Below are 26587 nucleotides of genomic sequence, written 5' to 3'. Positions count from 1 at the left end.
TGGATCAGTGGTTTAACCCCTATGTTGCTATTGGAAGTGTTGTGCTGGGGTCCCCATCCTTTCTGGATCGGAAGACGCATTTGGAATTTTGAGAGTGTTGTGGGTGCTCTCACAAAATGGCTGCCATGAGGGAGGGGCTTGCCCACTTATAAAATGGCTGCCATGGTCGAGACCTGGCCAACCCCCAAATACTCATTTCCCAGAAGGCAGACTGGTGAGACCAAAAGAAAAGTCACTTGCCCAAGAATCTAAATATCATTCAGAGGTGGGGTCTGACCTGGAGGCAGCACATCACTTTGCAGCATGCCAGCTTCCCATTTAGAAAAAAAATATTTTTAATTTTAGAAAGTCTTATGAAATGAAACAAAAATCAGGAGGGGAAGGGAGCCAGGTGGGTGCCAAGAGAGGTGTCTGTGGGCACACTGGTGCTCACGAGCACCATATCGGAGACCCCAGTGTTGTGCATCTGCCTTGCATGCAGAAGTCCCATGTTTATTTCCCGGCATCTCCAGGTAGGACTGGGAACGAACCATTTCCATCTTAAACCCCAGCGAGCCACCACCAGTGAGTGCAGGCATTATTGAGTTAAATGGACCCATGTTCTGATGCAGTATATATATATATATATACACATATGTGTGTGTGTGTGTGTGTGTGTGAGACTTGGACATGCCTGGAGAAGGGGGCTGTTATAGCCAAGAATATTCATTTTCCACCACCAGTCTTTTATTGTCAGCTTCCACCAGCTGAAGCGGAACCTCCAGACAGCTCAGCCCCAAAGCAGGGGCTGTCCTGAATCTCCTTCATCTTGCCCAAGGAGTCCAATTGTCCAAGAATTATTGGCAATAAAATGTCAAGACGTTTTCCTGGTTGCCTCTGGCCAGGATGACGGGAGGTCTCAGATCTTGCGAGAGGGTTTCCAACCAGGCCATATAGAGGCTGCTGGGACATCTCCCCTTTCTGCCAATTGGCAGGGTTCTGAAAAGTAGACAACGAAAGGGCAGGTTGTGTTTCTTGGTCGTAAAAAGAGAGTTTAGGGGCTGGGGTGGAGAGAGACCTGTAACGCTAGTGAGAGGAAAAGTGGGCCTTTTGTTCATCAGTGAACATCTGCTGAATCTGTGTTAGATCCCTAAGCTGTTTAAAACATGAAAGCTCAGAATTAAGGGCCATACTAAACATTCAGCTAATCACACCTAGTGGAGCTCTGTGCAATAGTTTTTCTCACTCTCCTGTAAGTGTGCACAGGCCCAATTCAGATCGGGACCATGGGGCTCTGGGAGGAGGTTTAAAAGCTTCCCTAACCCACCCATTCCTCCCCCCAAATACCATCCCTCCATGGTAGGGGGAGTTTAAAAAGTCTCTATTGGAGTCAATGGAGGCTTTTCCTTTCTCCCCCCCCCCCGGTGTGTGTGTGTGTGTGTGTGTGTGTGTGTAGAATTTCAGGAAAAAATGGGAGGGGGGAGTTTTAAACCCCCTCTCCCAGAGTGCCATTGTCCCAATCTGAATTAGGGCCACATGCGCTTACATTGCCCTGTAAGTCTTTCTCCCTCTCCTGTAAGCGCACGTGGCCCTAATTCAGATTGGAATGACAGCGCTCGTGGGGGAGGGGGTTTAAAACTTCATGCCCCATTTTTTCCTGAAATTCTACACACACACATGAATTCAGTTTCGGAAAAGCTCATTCCAGTGGTGGGCAGGTCTGAAGGCAAAATGGGTAGGGCCAATATGTCAAAAGTACCAGCCTATTCATAGAATCATAGAATAGTAGGGTTGGAAGGGGCCTACAAGGTCATCGAGTCCAACCCCCTGCTCAATGCAGGAATCCAAGTCAGAGCATCCCTGGCAGATGGCTGCCCAGCCTCGTCTTGAATGCCTCCAGGGTGGGAGAGCCCAACACCTCCCGAGGTCATGGGTTCCATTGTCGTATTGCTCTAGCAGTCAGGAAGTTTCTCCTGATGTTCAGCCGGAATCTGGCTTCCTGTCACTTGAGCCCATTATTCCATGTCCTGCACTCTGGGATGAAATTCTATCTTCAAGCTCTTCCAGCCAGTCACTAAGCCTTAGGAGAGGCATTTCTAGGGGTGTACGAAACCCCACTTACCTGGCTCCACCGGGTTCTGCTGGGGGGGGAGGCGCTCCGTCCTTCCCCCCAGAATCCTAGCTGGGGGGGGGAGGCGCAGAGCGCCTCCCTCTGGAATCCTGGCCAGCCGGCCGGCTCCGCTCCGCTCCACACTGTAGGGATTCCACAGGGCCACCGGCCGGCTCCGCCAGCAGCCAGACATCCGGCCGCTGGCTAGCAGGGACGCAAATGGCGGCTGCCGTAGCCACCGCCATTTGCATCCCTGTATTCAGCCGTGATAGGCTACGTAAAAACTTACATAGCCTATCACGTCTGGGTTAAAAAAAAAAAAAATGCATATGCAAATGGCGGCGGCTACGCTATTTGCGTTCCCCTTTATTTTCGCTGTCATAGTCTACGTAAATATTTACGTAGACTAAGACGGCGAAAAATAAGGAATGCAAATGGCGGCGGCCATAGCCGCTGCCATTTGCGTACGCGTTTTTTTTTTAACCCAGATGTGATCGGCTACGTAAGTCTTTACGTACCCTATCACGTCTCTGTAAAAAAACCAAAAACGACAAGACTGCAAATGGCAGCGGCGGTGGGCAGCCAGTCGGAAGACCAGTCGCCGCCCCCGCTGCCACCGCCGCCGAAGCCAGAGCCACTGCCGCCTGGAACATCCACCTCAGGTAAGTCTCATCCTGGGGGGGATCTGCGGGGGGGCGGGAGGGGTAGGCCGTTCTGCCACAGGTTTTGGGGGGCCACATGCACTGGCATTCGGCCTCACTGAGATCCGTGGCGGAATTCTCTGACATCCCTAGGCATTTCAACCTTCTGGAATGGGGAAAAAACCAGCACAAAACCTCCGACGACTGGTGGTTGGCAGAAAGAAGGTGTGGCCAGAGTAAGGTGGTGTGGTCTTCTGGGGAACCCTGTAGGGCCGGATTGGGACCCCAGGTGGGTCAGATTTGACCCTGGGTCTGAGGTTCTGCTCTAGTGCCTAGCAGCCTGATAAGACACCTGTTCTGACTGTTTGCCTGGGACTGCAGAAACGGCCTCCGTAGGGACGCGAATGGCATCCCTGCGTTAGCCATGATAGGCTATGTAAGTATTTACGTAGCCTATAACGGTAATAATGAAGAAGCGAATGGCGGCCGCAGATGCGGCCGCCATTCAGAAAGCAGCGCGAACGGCAGCAGGTAAGTCCTCCGTTTTGCGCGCCTTTTGTGGGGTGGGGGGGCGGGGGGCTTCGTTTCACCACGGATTTCGGGGGGCACTGGCATTCGGCCTCACCAAGATCCGTGGCGGAATTCTCTGACATCCCTAGTCATCAGGAACCTTGCAGAACACCATATATGGCCGGTGGGCTGCCTTCGAGTTATTGAGTCACAAGGGGTGTGGGCCTAGCCTAAACCCCTGGATTTCCATACAGCTTCCCTTTGAAGGGTCACTACTTCACACACATTTCATGATGGGCCCCCATCAGACTCTGGTTGGTTGAGTTTCGATGTCTCTTACTTACATGAAGATGAGGGCTGCATCCCGTGAGTAATCCAGCAAGATTTCATTCATCCTCACTTGTCGAAGTGACTGAAGGACAGGAGACAGAAAATGCTTCACAGAGTGATACAAGTTATGCTGAGCCCTGCTGGTGCAGACCAAAGATCCGTCTGATCCATCCCAGCATCCTGTTTCCCACAGTGGCCAACCAGGTGCCTCTGGAAAGCCCACTGTTGCACCCCCAGCAAACAGTATTAAAAAAGATAGACTGCCACTGAACCCCAAGGCTCATATAGCCATGATTACTCGTAGCCATTGATAGACTTGTCCCCCATGAATTTGTCCAGTCCTCCTTTAAAGCCACCCAAGGTGCTGGCCACCACCACATCTTGTGGCAACAAATTCCATAAATTAATTCCACAAATTAATCATGTGCTGTGCGAAAAAGTCCTTCCTTTTGTCCTGAAATTAAATTAAATCCCTAAATTAAATTCCAAAATTAAATTAAATTCCAAAATTAAATGAAATGAATTTCATAAACAAATTCCATACATTAATCATGTGCTGTGTGAAGAAGTCCTGCCTTTTGTCTGTCCTGAAATTAAATTAAATCCCTAAATTAAATTCCAAAATTAAATTAAATTCCAAAATGAAATGAAATGAATTTTATAAACAAATTCCACACATTAATCATGTGCTGTGTGAAGAAGTCCTGCCTTTTGTCTGTCCCGAATCTCCCACCAATCAGTTTCATTGGATGCCCCTGAGTTCTACTACTAAGAGAGGAGCAAAACACATCTCTCCAAGGTGTTACTCTTTTGTTCAGGTGCATTTCAGCATCCTTCAAAATCTGTTCAAATCCCACATGGGGGTACACGCTCCAAAAGTGTCATGGCCCTTGGACCATCCAGTGAGAAGCAAAGGACTCTGGCTCTGATAAGGCTTCTTCCTAGGGGGTAGAATAGTCAGTGCCTTATTCTGATCCTTGCCAGATCTGAAGCCTTGCCACCATCGTCTGGCTCAGAGGATGAGTCTCCAGCAGAAACTCCATCTCTCCAGCCTCACAGACGTCTCCAGCTACAAAATCAGGCAAGGGCCCTTTAACAGTCCAGTCAGCTACAAGAGGAGCAGAGTTGACTACTCAACAGATCTTGTCATCCTAGATAAGGCTTCACTTGACTTTAGCTCCCTGCTGAGACAACATCCTCCTATGGTCCTTTTAGGAGAGAGTTTCAGCCAGCAGGATCCACTGGGAGCTACCCAAGGTCCTGTCTTTATCTGCCCTCAGTTTAAGACAGCTTTTTGCCTTGATGTTTCCTGTTGTGCATTGACTTATCTACCTTGACAGGACTGTATCTACTTAACTTGACCATGCCTACTGTGTCTCGACTCTGCTTACTAGACTGAGCTTTAGCTGCCTTGTTCCAACTCTGTCAGATGCTACCAGCTTCCCCTGTGAGCTTCAAGTGACCACAGAATGGGACAAGGTGGAATTGGGCTGGCAGCCTTTCCACACAGGTGTTGGTTGGCCTTCAAGGGAGGACTCCTTTACACCTGGCCCCGCACATATACAGTGTCAGGAGCTGCCATGGCAAGAACCCTCCAATCTACACACTACAGCCCTGTTTGGTGAGCCACCAGGGTTGCAAGACAGAAGATTTCTTGGGCTATGATTAGGCATGGCGGAGAATTCTGCCACGGATCTTGGTGAGGCCGAATGCCAGTGCATTCAGCCCCCCGAAATCTGTGGTGGAACGGAGCCCCCCTGCCCCCCCACCCTGCGAAATGGGCCTGGAACGGAGCACCTACCTGCTGCCGTCCGCACTGCATTGCGAATGGCGGCCGTGTCTGCGGCCGCCATTTGCTTCTTCCATATAGCCGTGATAGGCTACATAAATACTTATGTAGCCTATCACGGCTAACGTAGGGACGCCATTTGCATCCCTGAGGAAGCCATGATAGGCTACGTAAGTATTTACATAGCCTATCATAGCAAAACTAAGGGAACGCAAATGCCATTTGCGTTCCCTTTTTTTTCCGCCGTGATAGGCTACGTAAATATTTATGTAGCCTATCACGGCAAAACTGAGGGGCGCAAATGGCGTAGTGGCCGCCATTTGCGCCCCTCTGTTTTGCCATAATAGGCTACGTAAATATTTACGTAGCCTATTACGGCGGGAAAAAAAAGGGAACGCAAACGGCGGCTGCCATAGCCGCCGCCATTTGCGTTCGCTGTTGTTGTTGTTTTCGTGATAGGCTACGTAAATATTTACATAGCCTATCGTGGGCTGGCATAGGGATACAAATCAAATGGCATCCCTACACAGGACGCGGAGTGGAGCCAGCCGGGCAGGATTCCGGGGGGGAGGAACAGATCGCCTCCCCCCTGGTCAAGGATTCCAGGGGAAGGAACGGATCACCTCCCCCCACCTGCGGAACCCGGCAGAACCAGGTAAGTGGGGTTTTGTACACCCCTAGCTATGATGTGTTCTTGGGCTCTGAGGTAACTCTGCCCACCTACAGGCAGTCCATGTTCATTATTTGTGTTATTTCAGTTTCTGTTACGGGGCTATAAAGCCCTAAACAACTTGGGACCAGGATACTGGAGAGAGTGCCTTCTCCCTTACCAGACTGCCTGATTGCTGCGGTCATTGGACGAGGTACTCCTGGTGGTTCCATATGGACCTGAGGTCCATTTGGTGTCCATTCGGAGTAGAGCTTTTACCGTACCGGCTCCCTCTCTGTGGAATCCCCTGCCAGTTCGTGTGAGGCAGTCGCTAATGTTCAGCATCTGCTAAAAGCATTTTTATTTAAAGAAGCTTTTCTGAAACGACCAGCCACAGTTTTATTGGTATAACTTGATTTTAGGTATTTTGATTCTCTTTGTCTTTTGTTTTCCTCTGTTCTTTTTTTTTACTGGTCATTGCTCAGGAACCTTTTTTAGATATAGAGCGGTCCATGAGTTTTGTAAATAAGTACATAAATAAACAGCCACTCTGCTACTATCACTGCTTGTCACCAGAACATGAAAGCCACAGTGATACGGCAGGAGTGGCCAACTTGTCACATATGGCACAGAGTGTAGGAGTTTGTGGCACGGAACTCTGGAAGTTTTAAAGCATGGGTGGGCAACCTTTTTGGTCCTGAGGACTACCTCAGGTGTCTGGTGGGGTGATACACATACACACATGTACTCACATACCCTTCTCACACTCATCCCAGCAGCAACGCATCTTGGTCTCACAGCAACAACATCAAAGTATGGAAGTCCCCTCCTCACCCACCCACCCACCATGACAGGAACACAAAAAAAGAGGAAGAAACACTCTAGGAAAAGGTTTTATGGTTCTAGATCAGGAACCTTATTCCTAGAACATCCCAGGAAGTAGGCATGAAACTTCAACCACTGTTTCTTGGGATGCTCTAGGAACATGGTTCTTGCTCTGTGGCAGAAAACATAGACCCTTTTTCTAGAGCAATCCCCACCGCCCCCTGTCCCTGTTTTTTTCAGCAGCTGCAGATGCTGGGGTCCTGGAGGCCAGCAGACAGGGTTTGGGGATTTCTTGTGGCCCGTGGGCCACACGTTCTTCATCCCTGCCTTAAAGCAAGGGTGGGAAACGTCACGTCGTTCAGGGACCATTTTCACCTCCTTGGACCGCCCGCGGGCCCCTTTGTGGGATGCAGGTGGAATTCTGCCGGATGCTGGCGGCAACAGCAAAAACCCATCCATTTTCCACTGATTTTCAGCAGCAAACCCCTACAGAGCACTACAATGGCCTAAATTGGCTTACAAATCAGGGGCTTTTTTGCTGCTGTTGCTGCAAATTTCAACGGCTTGGTGGCCCCACTGGCTGTGTGTTGCCCACCCCTGCCTTAGAGGCACATGGCCCTGGGGCCAGTTGAAAGACGGCAACCTCCTATTTTTCACTTCTGGGGTTGCCAGCGTCTGGGCCAGCGCCTGAAATGCACGCTGGCAAAGCTCTCGGACCTTAGCTTTGTTTTTCGCAACCTCCTCGTCGGAAATCTTCCATGGGCAGCCGTGCCTCATCTCGTTCACCACCGCCTCGTCCTTGAAGCCGTCGTTCAGTCTGAAAGGGGCGATTAAGTCATCAAATCTCTTCACACTGTAAACAAAACCACGGAGTCCCTGTGAGTAGCCACGCAGACCCTTCTATGCTGCTACTGTGAGGGTAGGCTGACTAGGCCTTGTAAGTAGTTTGGTTCAGGCAAGGTGCCTGATGGGACTGAGAGGGTGTGTGTGTGTGTGACCATGAGAAGGTAGTGTAACTTGCTCACTACCGTAACTCTGGCCTCGTCCATCAGCTGGAGAACCAAGGGCCACTGGGAGGCTGCACCTCCTGCCTACCGGGAAGTACATCATCACAAGGGAGAAGCCAATCTGGTCCTATACATCAGCCAGACAGGGAGGAGCCACAGGGAGCTCCCTGCTAGAAAGATCACACCGCTTGCGGTCAACCCCGAAAGGCTTATAACTTGGGTGAACCACTCAGGGGAGCCACAAGGGAGCAGAGGGGCTGGGTTGTAGCTTTTAAAAATTGTTGGTGAGTTGGGGCTTTGGGGTTGTGTTTGTGATTTTAGGGCTGGGGTGCCCACTTGATAGGTGGAAGCAAGGGAGGCATGTGTCCACCTGGCAGAGGCAGTGGGGAGAGCTCTGGGGGCCAGAACATACTGAGGCTGGGCGGCAGATGCTGACAGAGCGCTAGGGGCAGGCCATGCCGGCTAAGGGGAACAGGGGAGAGATGCGTAATATCTGTCCCCTGTTCTGGGCCTGTCCAGAGGTGAAGGATGGCTGGGGGATGCGTGACTCCATCCTCTGGCCTTCGTCTGCTGCTGTGCAATGCCAGGTCCATTGCCCATAAAACATCTCTGATCCACGACATGATCCTGGATGCGGGTGCAGACCTGGCATGTATTACAGAGACCTGGCTAGACAAGGCCGCTGCTCCCACTCTTGCGGCCATTTGCCCAGCTGGATTTTCGTATGCACAGCAGCCAAGGGCAGGGGGTCAGGGAGGGGGAGTGGCTGTTATCTACCAGGAGTCCTTGGTCCTCACCAGACTCCCTCTCCGGGAGACCAGGGTTGCTGACTGCATGTACTGGAGGTTGGGCCCGAAGGGCAGCCTGGGGATTCTGCTCGTGTACCGTCCACCCCGCTGCACAACAGACTCCCTGGCCAAGGTGCTTGAGGTGGTCTCTGATGTGCAATCTCCTAACTTGTTGGTGTTGGGGGACTTCAATGTACATTCGGAGGCCATCCTTGTGGGGGCCCCTCAGGACTTCAAGGAGACCATGACTTCCTGGGAGCTGCACTCTATTCAAACTGGGCCCACCCATGTAGCTGGTCATGCATTAGACCTTGTGTTTGTTTCCAGATAGGTGGGGAGTGATCTGGAAATTGGGGGTATATCCACCACCCCCACCTCATCATGGTCAGATCACTACCTGGTGGGGTTGGACTTCTTGGTTCCACAACCCCTCCACAGGGATGGAGGACCCATTAAGATGGTCCGCCCCAAGCATCTTATGGCTCCAAATGGATTCCTGACTGCGCTTGGGGATTCTCTGAAGCACGCAAATGGCTGCTTGGTCGAGACCCTGGTGGAAGGCTGGAATGCTGCAATCACTGGGGCATTAGACGGTGCAGCTCTGAAACACCCTCTCCCTCTGAACAGAGCTCAGACTGCACCATGGTTCACTCCATGGTTGTGAGCTTTGAAGTGGGAGGTGAGACAGCTAGAGCTCTAGTGGAGGAAATCTCGCTCTGAAGATGATCGGACATGGGTTAGAGCTGTAGCTTCAGCCTACCATGTGGCAATAAGAGCAGCAAAAAAGAATTTTTATGATGCCTCTATCGCAACCACAGAGTGCTGTCCCAGGAGGCTGTTCCAAGTGTTCCGGAACCAATGGAGCATTCTAAGGCCTCCTGTGATGAGTTTGCAAAGCGCTTTGCAGATAAACTCGACCTGATCAGGAGTGCTATTCCATGCACTGTGGATACAGTTAGTGAATGAGGGGCGGCCAGAGGCAGACCGGTTGTGTGGGATGGGTTCCAGCTTCTTCCTTCTGAGGAAGTAGACAAGGTGCTTTCATCTTTAAGGCTGACCACCTGCTTACTCGATCCTTGCTCATCTTGGCTCATTATAAGCTGCAGGGAGAGACTTAGGGAGGGGATCAAGGCGGTGGTGAATGCCTCCCTCGAGGAAGGAGTGATGCCATCAGCCTTCAAGAAGGTGGTGATAAGACTACTGTTAAAGAAGCCCTCCTTGGATCCCCAAGACTTGAACAACTTTCGTCCGGTCTCGAATCTGCTGTTTTGGGGCAAGGTGATTGAAAGGGTGGTGGCATTGCAGTTGCAGGCACACTTGGAAGAAGCAGATTATCTGGATCCATTTCAATCAGGCTTCAGGCCTGGGCATGGGACAGAAATGGCCTTGGTCACTTTGGTGGATGATATGAGGAGGGCTCTGGATAGGGGCGAATGCTCCTTCCTTGTTCTCCTCAATCTCTCAGTGGCTTCTGATACTGTTGACCATGGTATGCTCCTGGATCCTGGTTGGGCATAGGGGACACCATATTACAGTGGTTCCACTCCCTCCTGCTGGCAGGTACCAGAGGGTAGCTCTGGGGGAGGAGACTTCAGACCCTTGGCTGCTCACTTGCAGGGTGACACAGGGTTCTGTTCCCTCCCCGATGTTATTTAACATCTATGTGAAGCCGCCGGGGGCTTTCATCAGGAGGTTTGGGGTGCAATGTCACCAATATGTGAATGACATGCAGCTCTGCCTCTCATTTAAGACCTCTCCAAGGTTGGCTGTAAAAATCCTGTCCAAGTGTCTGGAGTGTCTGGATGGAAAGGACTAAGTTGAAACTGAACTCTGACAAAACCGAAGTACTTTTTTGTGGGAGACAAGAGGAGGTTGGGGGATGTTGGCCTGGTGTTCAATGGGATGTGACTGCCCCTGAAGGGCCAGGTCCACAGTCTGGGGGTCATTTTAGACTCCCAGCTGTCCATGGAGGCTCAGGTGTCAGCCATGAGCCGGTCGGCACTGTACTAACTCCATCTGATATGGCGGCTGCAACCCTACCTCCCTAACCATCTGCTCCCATCAGTAGTTCATGTCCTGGTCTCCTCTCGCATAGACTACTGTAATGTGCTCTATGTGGGGTTGCCCTTGAAGATGGTTCAGAAGTTGCAGCTGGTGCAGAACGCGGCAGCCCGCCTGATTAAAGGCGGCTGTCGGCAAGACCACGTCACTCCAGTGCTAAAGGAGTTGCACTGGTTACCAGTTGTTCCAGGCCCAATTCAAAGTGCTGGCATTGACCTTTAAAACCATATATGGTTCTGGCCTCGTCTATCTTAAGGAGCGCCTCCAACAACACCAGAGACGCCACTCAATGAGATCGGCCTCGGAAGACCTTCTCTCTGTCCCATCAGCCAGGACTGCTAGACTGGTGGGGACGAGGGAGAGGGCCTCTTCTGTGGTGCCCCCCACTCTGTGGAATTCCCTCCCTAGTTACCTCCGCCATGCCCCCTCTTTGATGAGCTTCTGCCAGGCTTTGAAAACCTGCCTGTTCAGGCGGGCATTTGGGATGGGTTAGGGTTTTTTAGAGCAGTGTTGTTTTATTCAGTTGATAATGTAAATCCATTGTATTTCCTGTTGTTTTGTATTGTATGCCACCTAGAGTGGCCAGGTAGCCAGCCAGATGGGTGGCTAATAAATCAAATACATACATACATACATACATACATACATACATACATTATAAACAATTCCTACCCACCAAAGGAGCTCATCCCTGAAGATAAGCAGAGAGCTGTGCTGACAAGACTGTTGCTGAGCTAAAGTAGCTCTTGAGCATGTGTAGTGTATTTTCTTTGTTCTCCAACTTTCAGTCTGTATAAATGCATCCTGTTTCTTTTTATTTGGTGAGACACAGCATCTACTGTCTCTCCCTCAGCTGTGATGTGCTTTAATACATTTCTGACTGTTCAGCCTAACCTGCCTTGGATATTTCCTTAACACTACCAAGGAGCTTATCTGGGGTCTCTTTTGTCTGGAACATCCTGCATTTGTGGTGAAGTTGTGCTAGTCCTTTACAAGTCCCTGTCAGCTTTGGGGACCAGCACATGTCCATATGACGCCTTAACCAGTCTGTTGTTTGGAGCTGGTTGTTTAAAGCATATTGCACCAATTTGACCACTGCTACATCCGTTCCCAATTTGTTTCAAGGTCCAGTTAGAAGTTCTGCAATCCTTTAAAGCAAGAGTGTTGAACCTTTCAGGCTGAGAGCCAAATTCAGTTCTGGAGATGCTCATAGGGGCTACATTCCAGTGGTGGGCAGGGCTAAAGGCAAAAGGGGGTACAGCAGTTGGGGTGGGGCCAAAAATTCCAGCATATTGTAGCTTAAAGCTCTTAGTGCCATAATGAAGCCTTTGGAGAAACATTTCAACCTTTCACAGTCAGTAAAAAAAATGTGCAAGAGCCGGGAAACTACCACACAATCGGCAGACAGGGAAAGGGGGTGAGGCCAGGGACAGGGGGCGGGGCACTCTGGGGAACTCTAGAGGGCTGGATTTGACCCTCCAAGGCAGATCAGATTTGGCCCCTGGGCCTGTGGTTCAGCACCCCTGCTTTAAAGCCCTAAATCAGCCTTTTCCACCCATGACTAACTAAAGTCCCATTCATTTCAATGGGTCTACTCTAAGTAGGACTTTAGTCAGCTTCTACCCTGGTGCTGCCTCCATATGTTGGACTACAACTCTCATCACACTAATCATCAGCCACACTGGCTGGGGATGATGGGAGCTGTAGTCCAACCTACCTGGACGGCAGCAGGTTGGGGAAGGCTGGCTTAAAAAATAAAATTAAAATGCTTAAATAAAACAACCACCGTTAAGCCAATTCTAGAGAACAAAATGGGTGGGCAAAAAGCTATAGCAGTAATGATTTACTGTTCAGGTCGAGGTTTCTGGTTAATGTCTGGAAGGACGTGAACCTCATGGAACCCAAGTCGGAACTTGCTTAACAGGGAGATGATCCTGAAAAAGAGAGAGAGAGATTGGATTTCAAAAATGTAAATAATACATTTGCCATTTTCGTGTTGCTCTCCCACACACATTGTGTGGATATTATAACAGGTGGATAATTGAAGGACAATTTCTCCTCATATGAGGGATTTCGTTATATTTTAGACTTGGATTGTAAGTATGGAAGGTTATTCAAATATCACGGAGTCTCCTATCCCATAATGATGGGATCTCTTAGCCCCTAACTGCCTGCGATGCAAATCATGTCGCTTGCAAATGCATCTTCAGTTTTTCTTAATACGGCCGAGGGCCTCCCCCTCCCTGAAATTACAGCTTTTATTGGGACCACAACGTGTGGGGAGGTTTAACTCTTTGTTCCCTGGCAGCGATCATGATCGAAATCCTGCCCCATGGTGCAGTTGGGCGTTTAGCTGAACCACTAGAAGCTTCTAATCTAAACCTAACTGCAGTGTGTGTGTGGGGGGGGGGGAGCAATTTTCAGTGTGATCACAGCAGAGGAGGGAAGGGTTAAACCTCCCCTCCCCATGTGCTGAGGTCCTGATACAACTTGCCTCCCTCATAAAGACAACCCAAAGATGTCAACCCAAGTGACAGAATTGGAGTCACATTTAGCAAAGCCCTTAGATCAGCCTTCCCCACCTGACAGACACCCTCCAGATGTGCTAGACGTTCAACACATCTGGAGGGCATCAGATTGGAGACGGCTGCCTCAGCCATTGGCTTTCAAATAGTGTTTAAGGAAGCATCAGAACATGCCGGTTTAATACTTTTATTTCTCTGTCTTGCCTAGAGGTGGGCAACTTGTTGTCCTTCCAGATGTTTTGGCCTATAACTCCTGTGATCCCCTGCCATTGGCTATGCTGGCTAGGGCTGATAGGAGTTGTGGGACAAAAAGTCTGGAGGGCTACAAGTTGCCCACGCCTAGTCTAGCCCAATATTGTCTGAGTGGCAAGGATCTCAAGCGGTGACGTCTTCTACATCATCTGCTGCCTGATCAAGGTTTTTTTAGCTGGAGATGCCAAGGCCTGAACCTAGGGATCTCTGCATGCAAAGCAGGGGTTCTACCACTGAGGATTCACCCCTCCCCTAAGTCCTTGGGAGCTTAACAGGAATCCATGATGGGACAGCCCACTTTTGGTGGATCGGGCAGGGCCCCTCAATGGTCATTGGGGAAAGGCCATGGCTCAGGGAGCTCTTCTATAGGAGGCATTTATCATGTGCTTGTCATTTCCTACTCACGGTTGTCTACAGGTTCTTTAGACAACATCATGACCCTCCAGTTTGGCTTCGGTGTCTAAAGAGCAGTTCTGCGAGGTCTTTTTAGGGCAGGGAAAATGCAGCGTTTATTTGTAAAAGTGAAAGAAAACTCTTTTTCTCTTGCACTATTCCACTATACCACAGTGCCACCTAGAGGTTATGTAGCAGAAAAGCAGGAAGGAAAATGCTCTTTGTGTAATGCTCAGATTTCAATTCTGTGACCAAACCTAAAGTAGATAAAGCAGATTAACAGCCTCATGTAGAAAAGCTCAGTGACACAGCATGTGCTTTGCATGCAAAAGTTCCCAGGTTCAATCCCTTGCATCTCCAGGTAGGGTGGAGAAATGTTGCTGTCTGTCAGAGTAGAGAAGCTAGATGGATCAAAATGGTCTGAGTTGGTATAAGACTGGGTGTGATGGGACTCGTAGTCTGACACATCTGCAGGGCACCAGGTTGCAGGAGGCTTTAAAAAAAAATCAAAGTCTAAACGTGTTTCTGAATTTTATCCCAGAATAACTGGGAGTCCAGGATGCACTGGCTGGTTGGGAGTCAACCGCATCCATAGTCCCTTGTGGCTACAGTTCTTAGCATGGCTCGTTCTATAGCTGGAACAAAAACTGATGTGCAATTTCAAAATTCAGACACGTTTCAAAATTTGAACCTGAAATTTTGAATGTTGACTTTAAAACAACAACACACATTGATTTTTCAGATGTCAAGGAACAATTTCCCTCTTGGTAATTATTATTATTATTTTAAAAATCAACAACTTTCAAGCAGCCATAATAGGGGATGTTGTACATATGCATGTGTGGGGTGGGGTGGGGGGTGGATTAGATTAGCACATTTTGAATTTTTGCCTGCAAATCCAAATTGGGTGGAGGATTTTTTCAAAACGTGTTTCAGGTCTGTAAGCTTTCTTCTGTGAGCCATGAAATCATTTTGATGAGTAGGGGGAAAGAAAAATAACAATGCAGTCCTATACACATCCACTCAGAAATAAGCCCCCTTGAGTTTAAGGAAACTTACTCCAGATAAGTGTGCGCAGAATTGAAACCTAAAAGTATTTTGGAGGTATGAGTGAATCGTGCTCTGGTCACGATTCACTCATAGGATTGAAGTCCAGAGTGGGTTTTGAACTGGTGAGCTGGTATGTCAGGCAGGGGTCCAGCTTGTATGCTACTGCTCCACCGTGGCCAAATGAGAGAATAATTGCAGGAAGATTAGCCACACACACCAAATGAGCCTCCTTACCATAGGCCGGAGCGGGTCAAGTGATACTTTCTGGCCTATACAAAAAGATTCCAGGTCGGGCTTGCTTGTTACTCTGCTCTTGCTGGCTACAGCCCAGCTTCACCCTCAGTTTCCCAGACGCGGAGTGTCGCATGCAAATTCCAAGTGCCCATAGGGGTAACGTGCACATAAGGATGTGGAACATTACTGACCTGATCTAAAGTCCTCTGAGGCCAATTGGACGATTTTTCCCAGTTCCCAGCTCCACTCCTGGTGGCCCTAGACTATGGATCAAGCCTTTCCCAACTATGGGGAAAGAAAACCCAAGTGACGTTGAACGATCCAGGAGCTCCATCAGTACTGCTGACATTTCGAGACTTACGCCTTCCGCTCGTCATCCATCCTGTTGATCTGCCCGCCAACAAACACCCGGATCTTGCATTTCCCCCACCTCTTCTTGCGGCCAAGGAGGTACGGGATGAGGAGCGTCAGACCTGCCAGGAGGAAAAGTACGCAGTGGTTCTTCAACAAAATACTCTGAGTCACTGTCAGAACCTGACTTCCTGATACAGAGGCTCAAGTCCCAGTAAAGCTTTTATTGCAGTAATTCCAGTAAATAACTTAAGCCTTTACAGTTCCAGTAAAGACCAGCAGATAACAGATTACAATGTAGTTCCTTGACCAGGATCAGTTCATGGGTATCTCAACAAACGACCCCAACAGCCTTGGATTCAACATACAGCATAAGTCCAAACGAGTTTATCATTCCATCCAAGAAGCAAGACAAGGAAGCTTTCCGGGTGGGAAAGATGTTGCTTCCAGCAAACTCTGCTCTCAGTTGCTCTCGTTTAAATGCAGGGGAGTGGCTGCTACAGATCACTATCGGACATTCAATCCTGGCAGGGAAACCTAGGTCACAAATGCATGCTCCACCTCACCGGATGCCTGTGTTCTGCCCTCTTTAGTTGACGATGCATCTTAGGACACACCCCAGAAGCCCCCTGTCCTGCAGAGCCCTTCCCCGGTTGCCCCATTCCCATAGAAGATGTCCCTGGTCAAGACACTGGAGACTCCATCAAGGTCAGGTCACCCAGCTATGGAAAATAGGCTGTATCAGTGTGAGCTCACCCTGTCCCAGCTCACCACTAGGAGGGAGGCCTGGCAGAACTGAACTCGCAGGCATCTGGCTTCCCATGGCTGGGCCTGGCTCCACACTGCTCCACTCAGAATCACTGTCACAGGCTATAGCTCCCCCCAGACTGGGACAAGTCTGATGGAGGAAGATGGAGGAACAGCTGGAGGAACACTGATGGAGAAAGAGCTGGAGGCTGCCAAAACGTTCTTTATTTATCACGTGTGCATCCTCCTGCTTTTCTTCCAAGACGGAACTCAAGTGATATAGAATGATGATGAGGGTCTCCCATACAAGCACTGACCAAACCCAGACCAGCTTCGCTTCAACAAGGTTGCTGCATCATGTGTCTCAGATCAGCTCTGGGACCAATTGATACCTGTTTTGAGACTGCTATCTGTTCGCAGCAAAAAAGACTCTGGGGTTTGGGCTGGAGAGGGTTAATGGGGCCAGAATGATTTTTCCCTTGCTTAAAAGAACAGTCAACATTTTTATGACATCCTTCCTGATTAAAACTCGGCAGGCCCAACTGTGTTCCAGACATAATTGCTTTGGTGGGCCACACCCAGGATGGCCATATATATATTGCCCCCCGAAAAGAAGAAATGCATTATCAAAAAAGAGGACATCCATTTGCAAAACATTTGCATACGCTTTATTTCTATTGATTGATTGATCGCATTTATATCCTGCCTTTTTTCCTCCTTAAGGAACCCGAGGCGGCATACATAGTCCTCCTTCTCCTCCATTTTATCCTCACAACAACAACCCTGTGAGGTAAGTTGGGCCGAGAGTCTGTGACTGGCCCAAAGTCACCCAGTGAGCTTCCATGGCTGAGTGGGGAGCAGAACCCGGATCTCCCGACTCCCAGTCCATCACTCTAGCCACTGCACCACACTGGCTCTCATTTAAATGTATAGATGCAAATTTAGAAATAATAACTATAAGTGAAATAGAAATACAATGTATCCCACCAGAGTAGGGAAGACTGTGTGGCCAGGTGACCTGTGTGGCTACTCAGTCTGCTGTCCAGGTGCTGACTCTTCATGGGCAATGTCAAGTCCTCCCCTCCCTGCTCTCCCTTCTTACTGTCTTTCAACTTTAAACCAAAATTTGACTAGGCAACCCATCAAATAGAGGACACCTTCAAGTAGAGGGTGGTCCTCTGACAGCTCTTCAAAATAGAGGGCTGTCCTCTTGTAAAGTAGGACACCTGGCCACCCTGACATCTGACTCATGGGATCCTGGACCCATGGAGCACTTGGCTATCCCAGCTCTAATTTTCTCTGCTCTTCCCTTCCCAGTTCCTAAAGAGAATTGGTGATGAAGGGGGAGAGAAGTAGTGACCCAGAGGGAATCCCAGCCAATGGGCAGGGAGTCTTCTGACTACACATCAGGCAAAGTCGGGTTGCTGTCCGATGGTGAGCCCACTGGCTCTTGTGACAGAAAAGAAAGAACTTCATCCTGCTCCCCGCTCCCAAGTGACTTCAGCCATTAAGCATCATCAAAAGACCCTAAACCAGGGCTGGGATGATGCTGGACTGTAGTACTCATGATCCTTCACCACTGGCTATGCTGGCAAGGGCTGATGGGAGTTGCAGTCCAACAACATCAGGGTGGCCAGTTGTTCCACACCACTGCCCTAAACTGTCTAGGACCAAGTTAGCTGAAGGGCTGCTTGCACCCGTATGAAACTGCATGAACTGCAAGATTAGCATTAGACCTTCCTCTCTGGTCTGTCATTATCAGGAAATATCAGATAGGTGGGTACCAGGGGAAGAGTCTTCTCAGTGGTGGCTCCCCAGTGGTGGAACTCCCTTCTTTGGGAGTTCTGTCAAGTCCATCCTCCATCTGCCGATCAATGGGCCCTAAAGACCTTTCTATTCTGCAAAGCTTTTGATGAGTAATTTGATGCTGGCTTGTATATATTTCATTCTGATGGGTGCCTAATTGTTTGATACTGTGATCACTGGAATCATGTTTCGGTCATTCCCCATCAGCTCGCTGCTTCAGGACCAAACGAGATGTCTGCAGGACCCCATGGCAGGCTCTAGCAAGTCTGGGTCTAAAGGGGAGTGAGTGGATGGAGGGATGGACAACCCCTCCAGGTTACCGCCCTGGAGGCCCCCCATTTGGGGAAGCTACAGATTCAGAATGCTCCCACCCACCAGCTACAGATCCTCCACAATCACTGCCAGAACCCACAGAGCAGAGGTGGTGGTGGCTCTGCCTGAGTGAAGTCCCAGAGCAGAAGGGCAAGGTGAAGGCCTCCCTTCCCTAAGCCCTACTCAGGAGAAGAAAGAAAGCCAAAATTACCTCCGTCATCAAAGAGCCAGTAGATGTCAATGGTTTTCTTGCCCTGCTCCATCTGGAAGATGGTGCTCGCCTGTTGTTCTGCTGCCAAAGCGTCGGGATCCACTAGAAAGATGGAAATGAAAAAAGAATCTTCTGCATGTGGGAAGAGAGTGCCCACGGTTTTAAATGCAGGGCACAACGTGAGACGAGAACCCGGCTTAAGGAATGAAATTGCAGCCCTCCCCAACCTGGGGGCTACATGTGCTATGACTCCCATAATTCCCAGCCAACATGGCCAAAGGGGGCAGGGCCAAAATACAAAAAATGCCCGCCTCTTTTTGCTTAAAGCTCTTCCTGACAGTTACTAAGACTTTGGAGAGGCATTTCAACTTTCTGAATGGGGAAAAACTGCACAAAAGCCAGGAGACCACCAAATGATCATCATCCCCCAATGATGGTTGGGGGAAAGGTGGCATGTCAACCTGGGGAACCCCGGAGGGCTGGATTGAGACCCCAGGAGAGGCATGTTTGGCCTGAGGTTGTGCACCTCTGCTCCCGATTCTTACCCAAGATGGCAACGATTATGTTCATGCATTATATGGATTCTTATAAGGGTACATCTACCTCACAGACTTAAAACTAGTTTAACAGCCATCACCTCTCCCCTGGAACTGTCGTTCTGGGAAAGGAGCTAGGAAGGTCTCTCTGCCCTTCTTCTGAACTACAATTCTCTACATTCTTTGGGGAATTAATGGCAGTGAAACTGGTAGAAACCCATTATTATGTTGAGCTGTATATGGCCTTATCTCAGCCTTCCCCCGATGTGCTGGACTACAGTTCCCACAATTCCCAGCCACCATGACCAATGGCCTACTGGCAGGGGGTGATTGGAGTTGTAGTCCAAAATATCTGGAGGGGGCACCAGGTTGGTGAAGGATGATTTAGAGCTCTAAAGCAGGGGTGTTGAACCTCAGGAAGATTGCCTTAGATCATGAGTGGCTAGCAGGCTAACAGGAGAACCAATCCAACCTCTGAATCTGCACACCCAGATTGCAAAGGAAGCCCTCCGTCCATGTAAGAGCTTGAAGCTTATACTCAGATGTAAGAACATAAGAATATAAGCAGAGCCCTGCTGGATCAGACCAAGGGTCCATCTAGTCCAGCATTCTGTTCACACAGTGGCCAACCAGCCGCCCACAGGAAACCCACAAGCGAGAGATGAGGCTCTGTTAAGTGAAAGATGGACATTTGAATTCACAAAGGTGAACCTGATTAGAACTGACATGTGCCTGTCACGGCAGGTGCATCGCCATTCTTCTGGGGGTCTTCCGCTGGGTCAAAAACTGGATTAACTGTAGAAGAGAAGAAGGTGCAGCAAACACAACAGAGACATGACATTCTGCAATACATTTAAAAACACACACACATATACGTTAGTAATAAATTCCCTGCACACACACTGGGCTTGTTTTCATTAAGCTTCAGTTGTTGAATGGCATATTTGGTTTTTGGTTTTAGTTCTGCTTCACTACTAAGCAATAATTCAATATTCCAATATAAAATATAGCACATGCTTATACTATATAAGAAAATGAGCTAAACAACTGGTCTGTGTAGCCCAGGGCTATCAGCTGTGACTGGAAGAAGTGCCTCGAAGGCCTACGGCTTTCCCAGCCAAGTCTTCCTCAACCCAGCAACGTGTTTTCCCAACCAAGCAATAGACCTCTGAGCCATTTGAAGAGAAGATTTCTCTCTTCAGGCCATTCTTCTCACTACGACACACCAGCATCTTCCAAGGTGACTGGCCTCCAACAATCCTAGCTAAGAATAGCTACTCCCCCACCACTTTGCAAGAGCATAGAAAAGGGGAGAGGGAACTCCATTTGGTGCCAATGGAGTTAGTTTCCTTTTCTTAGCCCCCATGGGGGTGAATTTAAGGGTGCATGGCTGGAAAGGTTTAAACCTTCCTACCTGTGCATGGAGCCTGCATGCTTTTTTTGAGTTATAAAAAAGGTGAGGATCAGTGTAGGCTGGTGGCTCTGATGTCAGCAGGGCAGTGGATCCACTCCAGGTTTTCAGTCAGAACCAGAACCACCTTGGATAGCTCCTTTAGAGTTCTGACTGAAACCCGGAGGCAATACATCCCCCATCCCTGTGGTTGTCTATATTTTCCCCCAGCAATCATTCAGTATCCCATGCCTACTGAGCATGCTCAGTTGTCATTGGGCTGTTTGGGTTCCTCCCCGTACGTTTTTTTCCAAAGATTTTTTGTGACTGCAAATCCTGGGGTTCCCCTGGGCCTACAGACCTCCCCTCTTGTGTCTGAATGGTGCTGCTTTGGCTACATGAGGAGGATCAGCACTTGGAGAATGAGCTTGCAATTCGTATGTAGGATGCATTGCTGTTACTTCTGTTTTATATGTTGTAAGCTGCTTCGAATGCAACTTCTTTTGTGGAAAAGCAGAGATAGGAGCCCATGGTAAAAGCTGCCCTAGGATTAGAAGGTGGACCGTTCAGTCACTGAACTGCACTTCCTCTTTCCCTTGGCACTGTTTAGAGAAACAAAACCACAAGACGCTACTTGGAGACATAAAGTCTGCAGGTGCATATGTATCTGAAACACGAGTCACTAATGGAGCCTCGTTCCAGAGTGGCTTCAGTTCTTTTGGCTTCAGAGTAAGGTCTGCTTCCCCTTGGGACCCAACAGAATGGAACCAAAGTAGCCCGATTCTGCTCAGACTTCAAACTTTGTCTGAATCCAAGGCACATTCCCGATACAAGTTGCAGTCTAATAAACCTATCTGGATATGGCCTCATTCCATTATTCCTTGAGCCTCTTCCTCCCTATAGTTCTCCATTCCTTGCTTGAGAAGCAGCAGGTAGGGATGTACAAAAGTCACTTACCTTTTCGAAGGGTGACATTCGCGGTGGGGGGGAGGCGCTCTGTCCCTCCCCCCAAAATTCTCTCCGGCCGCAGCCGGACATCCGGCTGCTGGGCAACCTGCAGGGATGCAAATGGCGGCGGCCACAGCCGCTGCCATTTGCGTCCCTGTATTTTGCCATGATAGGCTACGTAAATATTTATGTAGCCTATCACGGCAAAAAACAAAACAAAACAGCAACCACAAATGGCGGCGGCTACAGCGGCGGCTACAGCGTTCCCTTTTTTTTTTTGCCATGATAGGTTACGTAAATATTTACGTAGCCTATTACGGCAAAAAAAAAAAAGGGGGGGGACGCAAATGGTGGCCACTACACCATTTGCATTCTTTCTTCTTCTTTTTTTGCCGTAATAGCCTACGAAAATATTTATGTAGGCTATCACGGAAAAAAAAAAGGGAATGCAAATGGCGGCCGCCGTAGCCACCGCCATTTGTGTTCCCTTTTTTTTTGCCGTGATAGGCTATGTAAATACTTACGCAGCCTATCACAGCTTCCGCAGGGACGCAAATGGTGTCCCTGCGTTAGCCGTGATAGGCTACATAAGTATTTACATAGCCTATCACAGCAAAAAAAAAGGGAATGGAAATCGCGGCCACAGATGCTGCCGCCATTCACAATGCAGCGCAGACGGCAGCAGGTAGGTGCTCTGTTCCGGGCCCATTTCGCGGGGCGGGGGGGCGGGGGACTTCGTTCCGCCACGGATTTCGGGGGGCCGAATGCACTGGCATTTAGCCTCACTGAGATCCATGGCGGAATTCTCTGACATCCCTAGCAGCAGGTGCTTCAGTGACTACAGATCCATCAGAATCCAGTCAGCCCCCACCCCAAGAGAAATGTGACAAGAGGAACTCACTGTGAGCCTGCATTAGCCGGGAAATGTTTAGGCCCTCCTTCATGCGCATCATGCACACGCCATACTTGAAGTCAAAAGCATCGCTGGAATGGGAAAACAACACAAAACCAAAGATCAAGAGCCAGTATAAAACAGAGTTTAGAGCGGGACGGGCCACTCCAGATGTTGTTGGCCTACAACTCCCATCAACCCTAGCTAGCATAGCCAATGGAGAGGGATGATGGGAGTTGTAGACCAAAATATTTGGAGGGCCCCAAGTTGCCCACTCATGGTTCAGATACATGGACTAAAGGAAAAAGATAGGAGCATAACATTCCAGACTAGAGGGAGAAAGGGCTGTCTGCCAAAGTCTGAACCCCTGGCCGCATTAAACACCCACCACAGATTTTTGACTCTTCCCTCAACTAGTCCCTGGGTCCGAATCAACACTCCTTTTTCCTCAGGACAAAAGCCTTGTTTCCAGGGCCAGCATCAAGTGTAGGCATGGTCAGGCACCTGCCAAGGGCCCACACCCCAGCAGGGGCCCACTGACAAGGTCCCCTGCTCCTCCTCTTCACCATGGCAACCGGCATGTTCACCTGCCTCTCGCTCTGGCCCAGACAATGGTGGTGGTGAGAAGGAGGAGCAGGAGAGGCCCTGGCCAACTTGCTCCCTGGCTCTCTGCTTATCAAGCAGGCCAATGGGAGCAACGATGAGAACGAGGATGAGGATCAAGAGCAGGTGGTGACCATGGTGGTGACAAGGTAGACTCACTGAGGGAGGGGGCCCATGCAGGGGCCTTGCCCAGGGGCCCTCAAAAATCTGGGACTGGACCAGCCATGGGGGAGGGGCTTGCCCATTCATAAAATGGCTGCTATAGTGGTTTTGTTGTTGTTTATTCGCTCAGTCGCTTCCGACTCTTCGTGACTTCATGGACCAGCCCGCGCCAGAGCTTCCTGTCGGCTGTTGCCACCCCCAGCTCCCCCAAGGTCGAGCCCGTCACCTCCAGAATATCATCCATCCATCTTGCCCTTGGTGGGCCCCTCTTCCTTTTGCCTTCCACTTTCCCTAGCATCAGCATCTTCTCCAGGGTGTCCTGTCTTCTCATACCCAGTCACAAAGCACTGATTTTCCCAAAGGCAAACTGGTGAAACTAAAAGAAAAGTCACTTGCCCAAGAAGCTAAGTCCAAGGCAGAGGTGGGTCTGAGCTCCAAAACACAAAAACACTCTTATGAACCCAAATACAGATGGCGCTGGAGGGCAGCACTTTGCTTTATAGCATGCCAGCATCCCAGTTTAAAGAATGTAATTAAAAACATCTTAAGAAATAAAATATTTGTTTATTTTCACATTTATACCCCACCTTTCTCCCATCATGGAACTCAAGGTGGCTATATGTGGTTCCCAAGTGGTCTCCCCTCCAAGCACTGACCAGACCCAAACCTGCTTAGCTTCAGCAAGGATGCGCCTGATCTCATCTGATCTTGAAAGCTAAGCAGGGTCAGCCCTGGTTAGTACTTCGATGGGAGACTGCAGGGAATCCGGCTTCCTGCACTGAGCAGGGGGTTGGACTCGATGGTCTTGTAGGCCCCTTCCAACCCTATGATGCTATGATTCTAAGGTGGCTGCCTCCTGTGCCTTCAGCACATGCCCTGAGAAATAAAGGTCAGGAGGGGCAGGCAGCCTTACGGGCACAAAGAAAGGGGTCTGTGGGCACACTGGTGCCCACGGGTGCCTCACTGGGGACCCCAGGCTTAAACAGATCCTCCAGCATTCTCAGTTGCCCAACTTACTGCAGAATCCCAATGTATTCTTCCACCGTCTGCGGATGGGCTGCCTGCCAGTTCTTCTTGTATCCAATCACGAGGACATTGGGTTTCATTCTCCCAAGACCTGAGGCCTGTAGAGAAATAGGTGGACCTCTTTTTGTATGGTTAAAAAGTAGGGTTGCGATTGTAACTGTAACAAGTGTTGAGTTGAAATGGCACCCCACCCCCACAACTTCACCACCCTGCACCTAGGGTATGAAGGTGGGGAGAATTTTGCCCATATGTGTGGTGGCAGGGCCAGCCCTACCATGAGGCAGAGTGAGGCAGTCGCTTCAGGCAGCAAATGTTGGGTGTCATAAAAGGGCAGCAAACGTTAGTTATTTACCTTGTTACTGTATTTCTACTGCCGTGGATGGAGAGAGATGCTTATGGCATTTTCTGCCACGCGTACCAAATAATTCAGCTAACTTTGGGTACCATGCACCTTGACTTGGTGGTGGTAGGGGCACCATTTGCTGCTCTGCCTCAGGAAGCAAAATGTCTGGGTGCATATTTTTGAGCAGAGTAAGGCTAGGAAGCATTGCTGTCCCTCTGATTTGGCTTAACGATAATCGCTTCCACTCCCAGGAGCACAAAACAGGCAGCAGTGAAAACAGGGGGTCAAGGCAGATTTGTGAGCCCCACGAAAATCTAAAAGAACCTTAGACTCAGCTGTACTCAGAAACGAGCTATTTCAGAAACAGTCACATGACCTCACATACAAATTTTAGACTGAAAGTCAGTTCTAAGTGAGGGATGATACGTTGGCACCCTTTTCAAACAAAACAGGAAGTGTCCTGCTTTATCATTAGATTTTGTCATATATATCTATTATCACCAGTAGGCCCAACTCAGTTGTTTTTGTTGCCACCTTTTTCAAAACGTATAAAGGGCTTCAGGTCACCATTTCAAACAGTCATCCCTCAAATGCCGAAAACTGCATCAGAATCAGAACTATACAACGAAAGTTACAAATCCTAAGAGGTCCGCAACGTTTGGCTGCACGTCTTGAAGGCCAAGCCAAAAATTGTGGTTGGCCACGGAAGTGCCAAAAAAATCCCTAGCCTCCCTCCCAACTTTGGAGCTGGGGAGAGAGCAGAGATCTCCGTGCAATTACCCAGACAATTCCTGGGCTTTTCTATATGAGGCTTTTAACCCACCACTTTACACTCCTGCTTCTGGATTCTTTGTGGGATTAAGATCAGCTCCTTTACATGTGCTTTTTTCCCCAGGGATTTTCTTTCTCTGCCTTTCTATATGTTCCATTACACAACCGTTAGGTGGCACTGTGGTATAGTGGAATAGCGCAAATACACCAGGGTTTCATGCCACCATTCACAGAAGTACTAGACTTTCCTCATTAGGGAAAGGGGGGGGGGAAACCTGGTATAATGGTTGAAAAGCATGAGAGAGAGGCCCTGGAGGATGATGACTTCTTTAAAGCACCTGCAGACTACCATGAGTGCAGAATCAGGAGCCCACAATAAATGCCTTGTGTAGAAAGACTCCCTATCCACCTTCAAAACCAGGAGGAAGTAGTGGTGTAGTTGTGCAAGGGCTTGCAGGATCGAAGTGCTGGGACTTTTTTCTTAGAAGGGATGTTGCTATCACCTGCCACCCCCGACCCCATCCCCCAGATGTCCTTGTTCCCTCTGAACTTAGCTGCAGTCCTCACACTAGCTGAGTGTGTGTGGATTTTTCCAGCAACAATATATTTTTGTGAGCCATCCCTGTTGTAATGCAAGTATTTGGGGGCATCTTACAAAGGACCTGCTCCTGATGGAAATTAAAACTGCTAGAACCGGCTGGTTAATATGGGTTATTAAACCGCTATCTGCATTTTCGAGCTTTCCTGGAGGTTGTGGCTATAGGACAGTTACGATAAGTGCCCGTACTTCAAAATTTAACAATACACCACTGGGAGGAAGGGTGGCTGTGGCATTCCTGCCTGAAGTTCCACCTTTCTCCAGCTTCCTCCTCAGAAACTGAGAACCAAACCCCTCAGGAATGCCTGCTTTGACTTTGGGACAGCTGTTCCCATTGTCCCACAAGCTTCAGCCCTTTTACTCTCTCTGGGTTCCAGAGAAACTCAATTGGTTTTCTCAACCCACTACAGGAGAAGTAACAAAGATATAGATATAATAAAGGTAGCGAAAATCAACACATGGGGATTTGGATTTTTTGAGAAACCAATGAAGATTTATTTAAAACATGAAAGTTGTAAGTTATTATCATTGTTAATCCCTGCTTGTTCCTAACTTCCCTATCTACTCTGCCCTCCTAAAATCCTAAACACAAACCCCACTAACTAGATGTTGTTTCCACGATCCCTAAGACCCTATCTGACCACCTGTCAGCCCACCCTTTATATAACCTTAGTATCCTCTCAACACACTGAAGCCCTTGCACCGTTCACTCACTCTCTGACATACTATTAACCCTACTTTACCTGGG

General features: G+C 49.1%; 1 protein-coding gene across 2 annotated transcripts in view; it reads right to left on the bottom strand.

The window, feature by feature from the left end:
* Window positions 1-712: 712 nt before the first annotated feature.
* The window catches only part of SLC12A3 (solute carrier family 12 member 3), a 67470-nt gene continuing 41595 nt past the window's right edge, over window positions 713-26587 (bottom strand). Inside the window, exons 18-26 of one of the 2 annotated variants that reach the window (XM_084812094.1) lie at window positions 24119-24225; window positions 22346-22428; window positions 19833-19901; window positions 18571-18672; window positions 15505-15616; window positions 12537-12623; window positions 7551-7686; window positions 3585-3652; window positions 713-978 (exon numbers count right to left, since the gene is read on the bottom strand). In XM_084812094.1, coding sequence (XP_084668220.1) covers window positions 837-978; window positions 3585-3652; window positions 7551-7686; window positions 12537-12623; window positions 15505-15616; window positions 18571-18672; window positions 19833-19901; window positions 22346-22428; window positions 24119-24225 — 906 coding nt within the window. In that variant the 3' untranslated portion in view covers window positions 713-836. The remainder of the gene's footprint in view (window positions 979-3584; window positions 3653-7550; window positions 7687-12536; window positions 12624-15504; window positions 15617-18570; window positions 18673-19832; window positions 19902-22345; window positions 22429-24118; window positions 24226-26587) is intronic. The other variant, XM_084812095.1, reaches the window with a different exon arrangement.

Source organism: Heloderma suspectum, chromosome 8 (genome assembly GCF_057233095.1).
Source record: "Heloderma suspectum isolate Gila_16-S chromosome 8, 16-S_ref, whole genome shotgun sequence".
Classification (NCBI taxonomy): domain Eukaryota; kingdom Metazoa; phylum Chordata; class Lepidosauria; order Squamata; family Helodermatidae; genus Heloderma; species Heloderma suspectum.
This window is presented reverse-complemented; position numbering and strand designations above follow the sequence as displayed.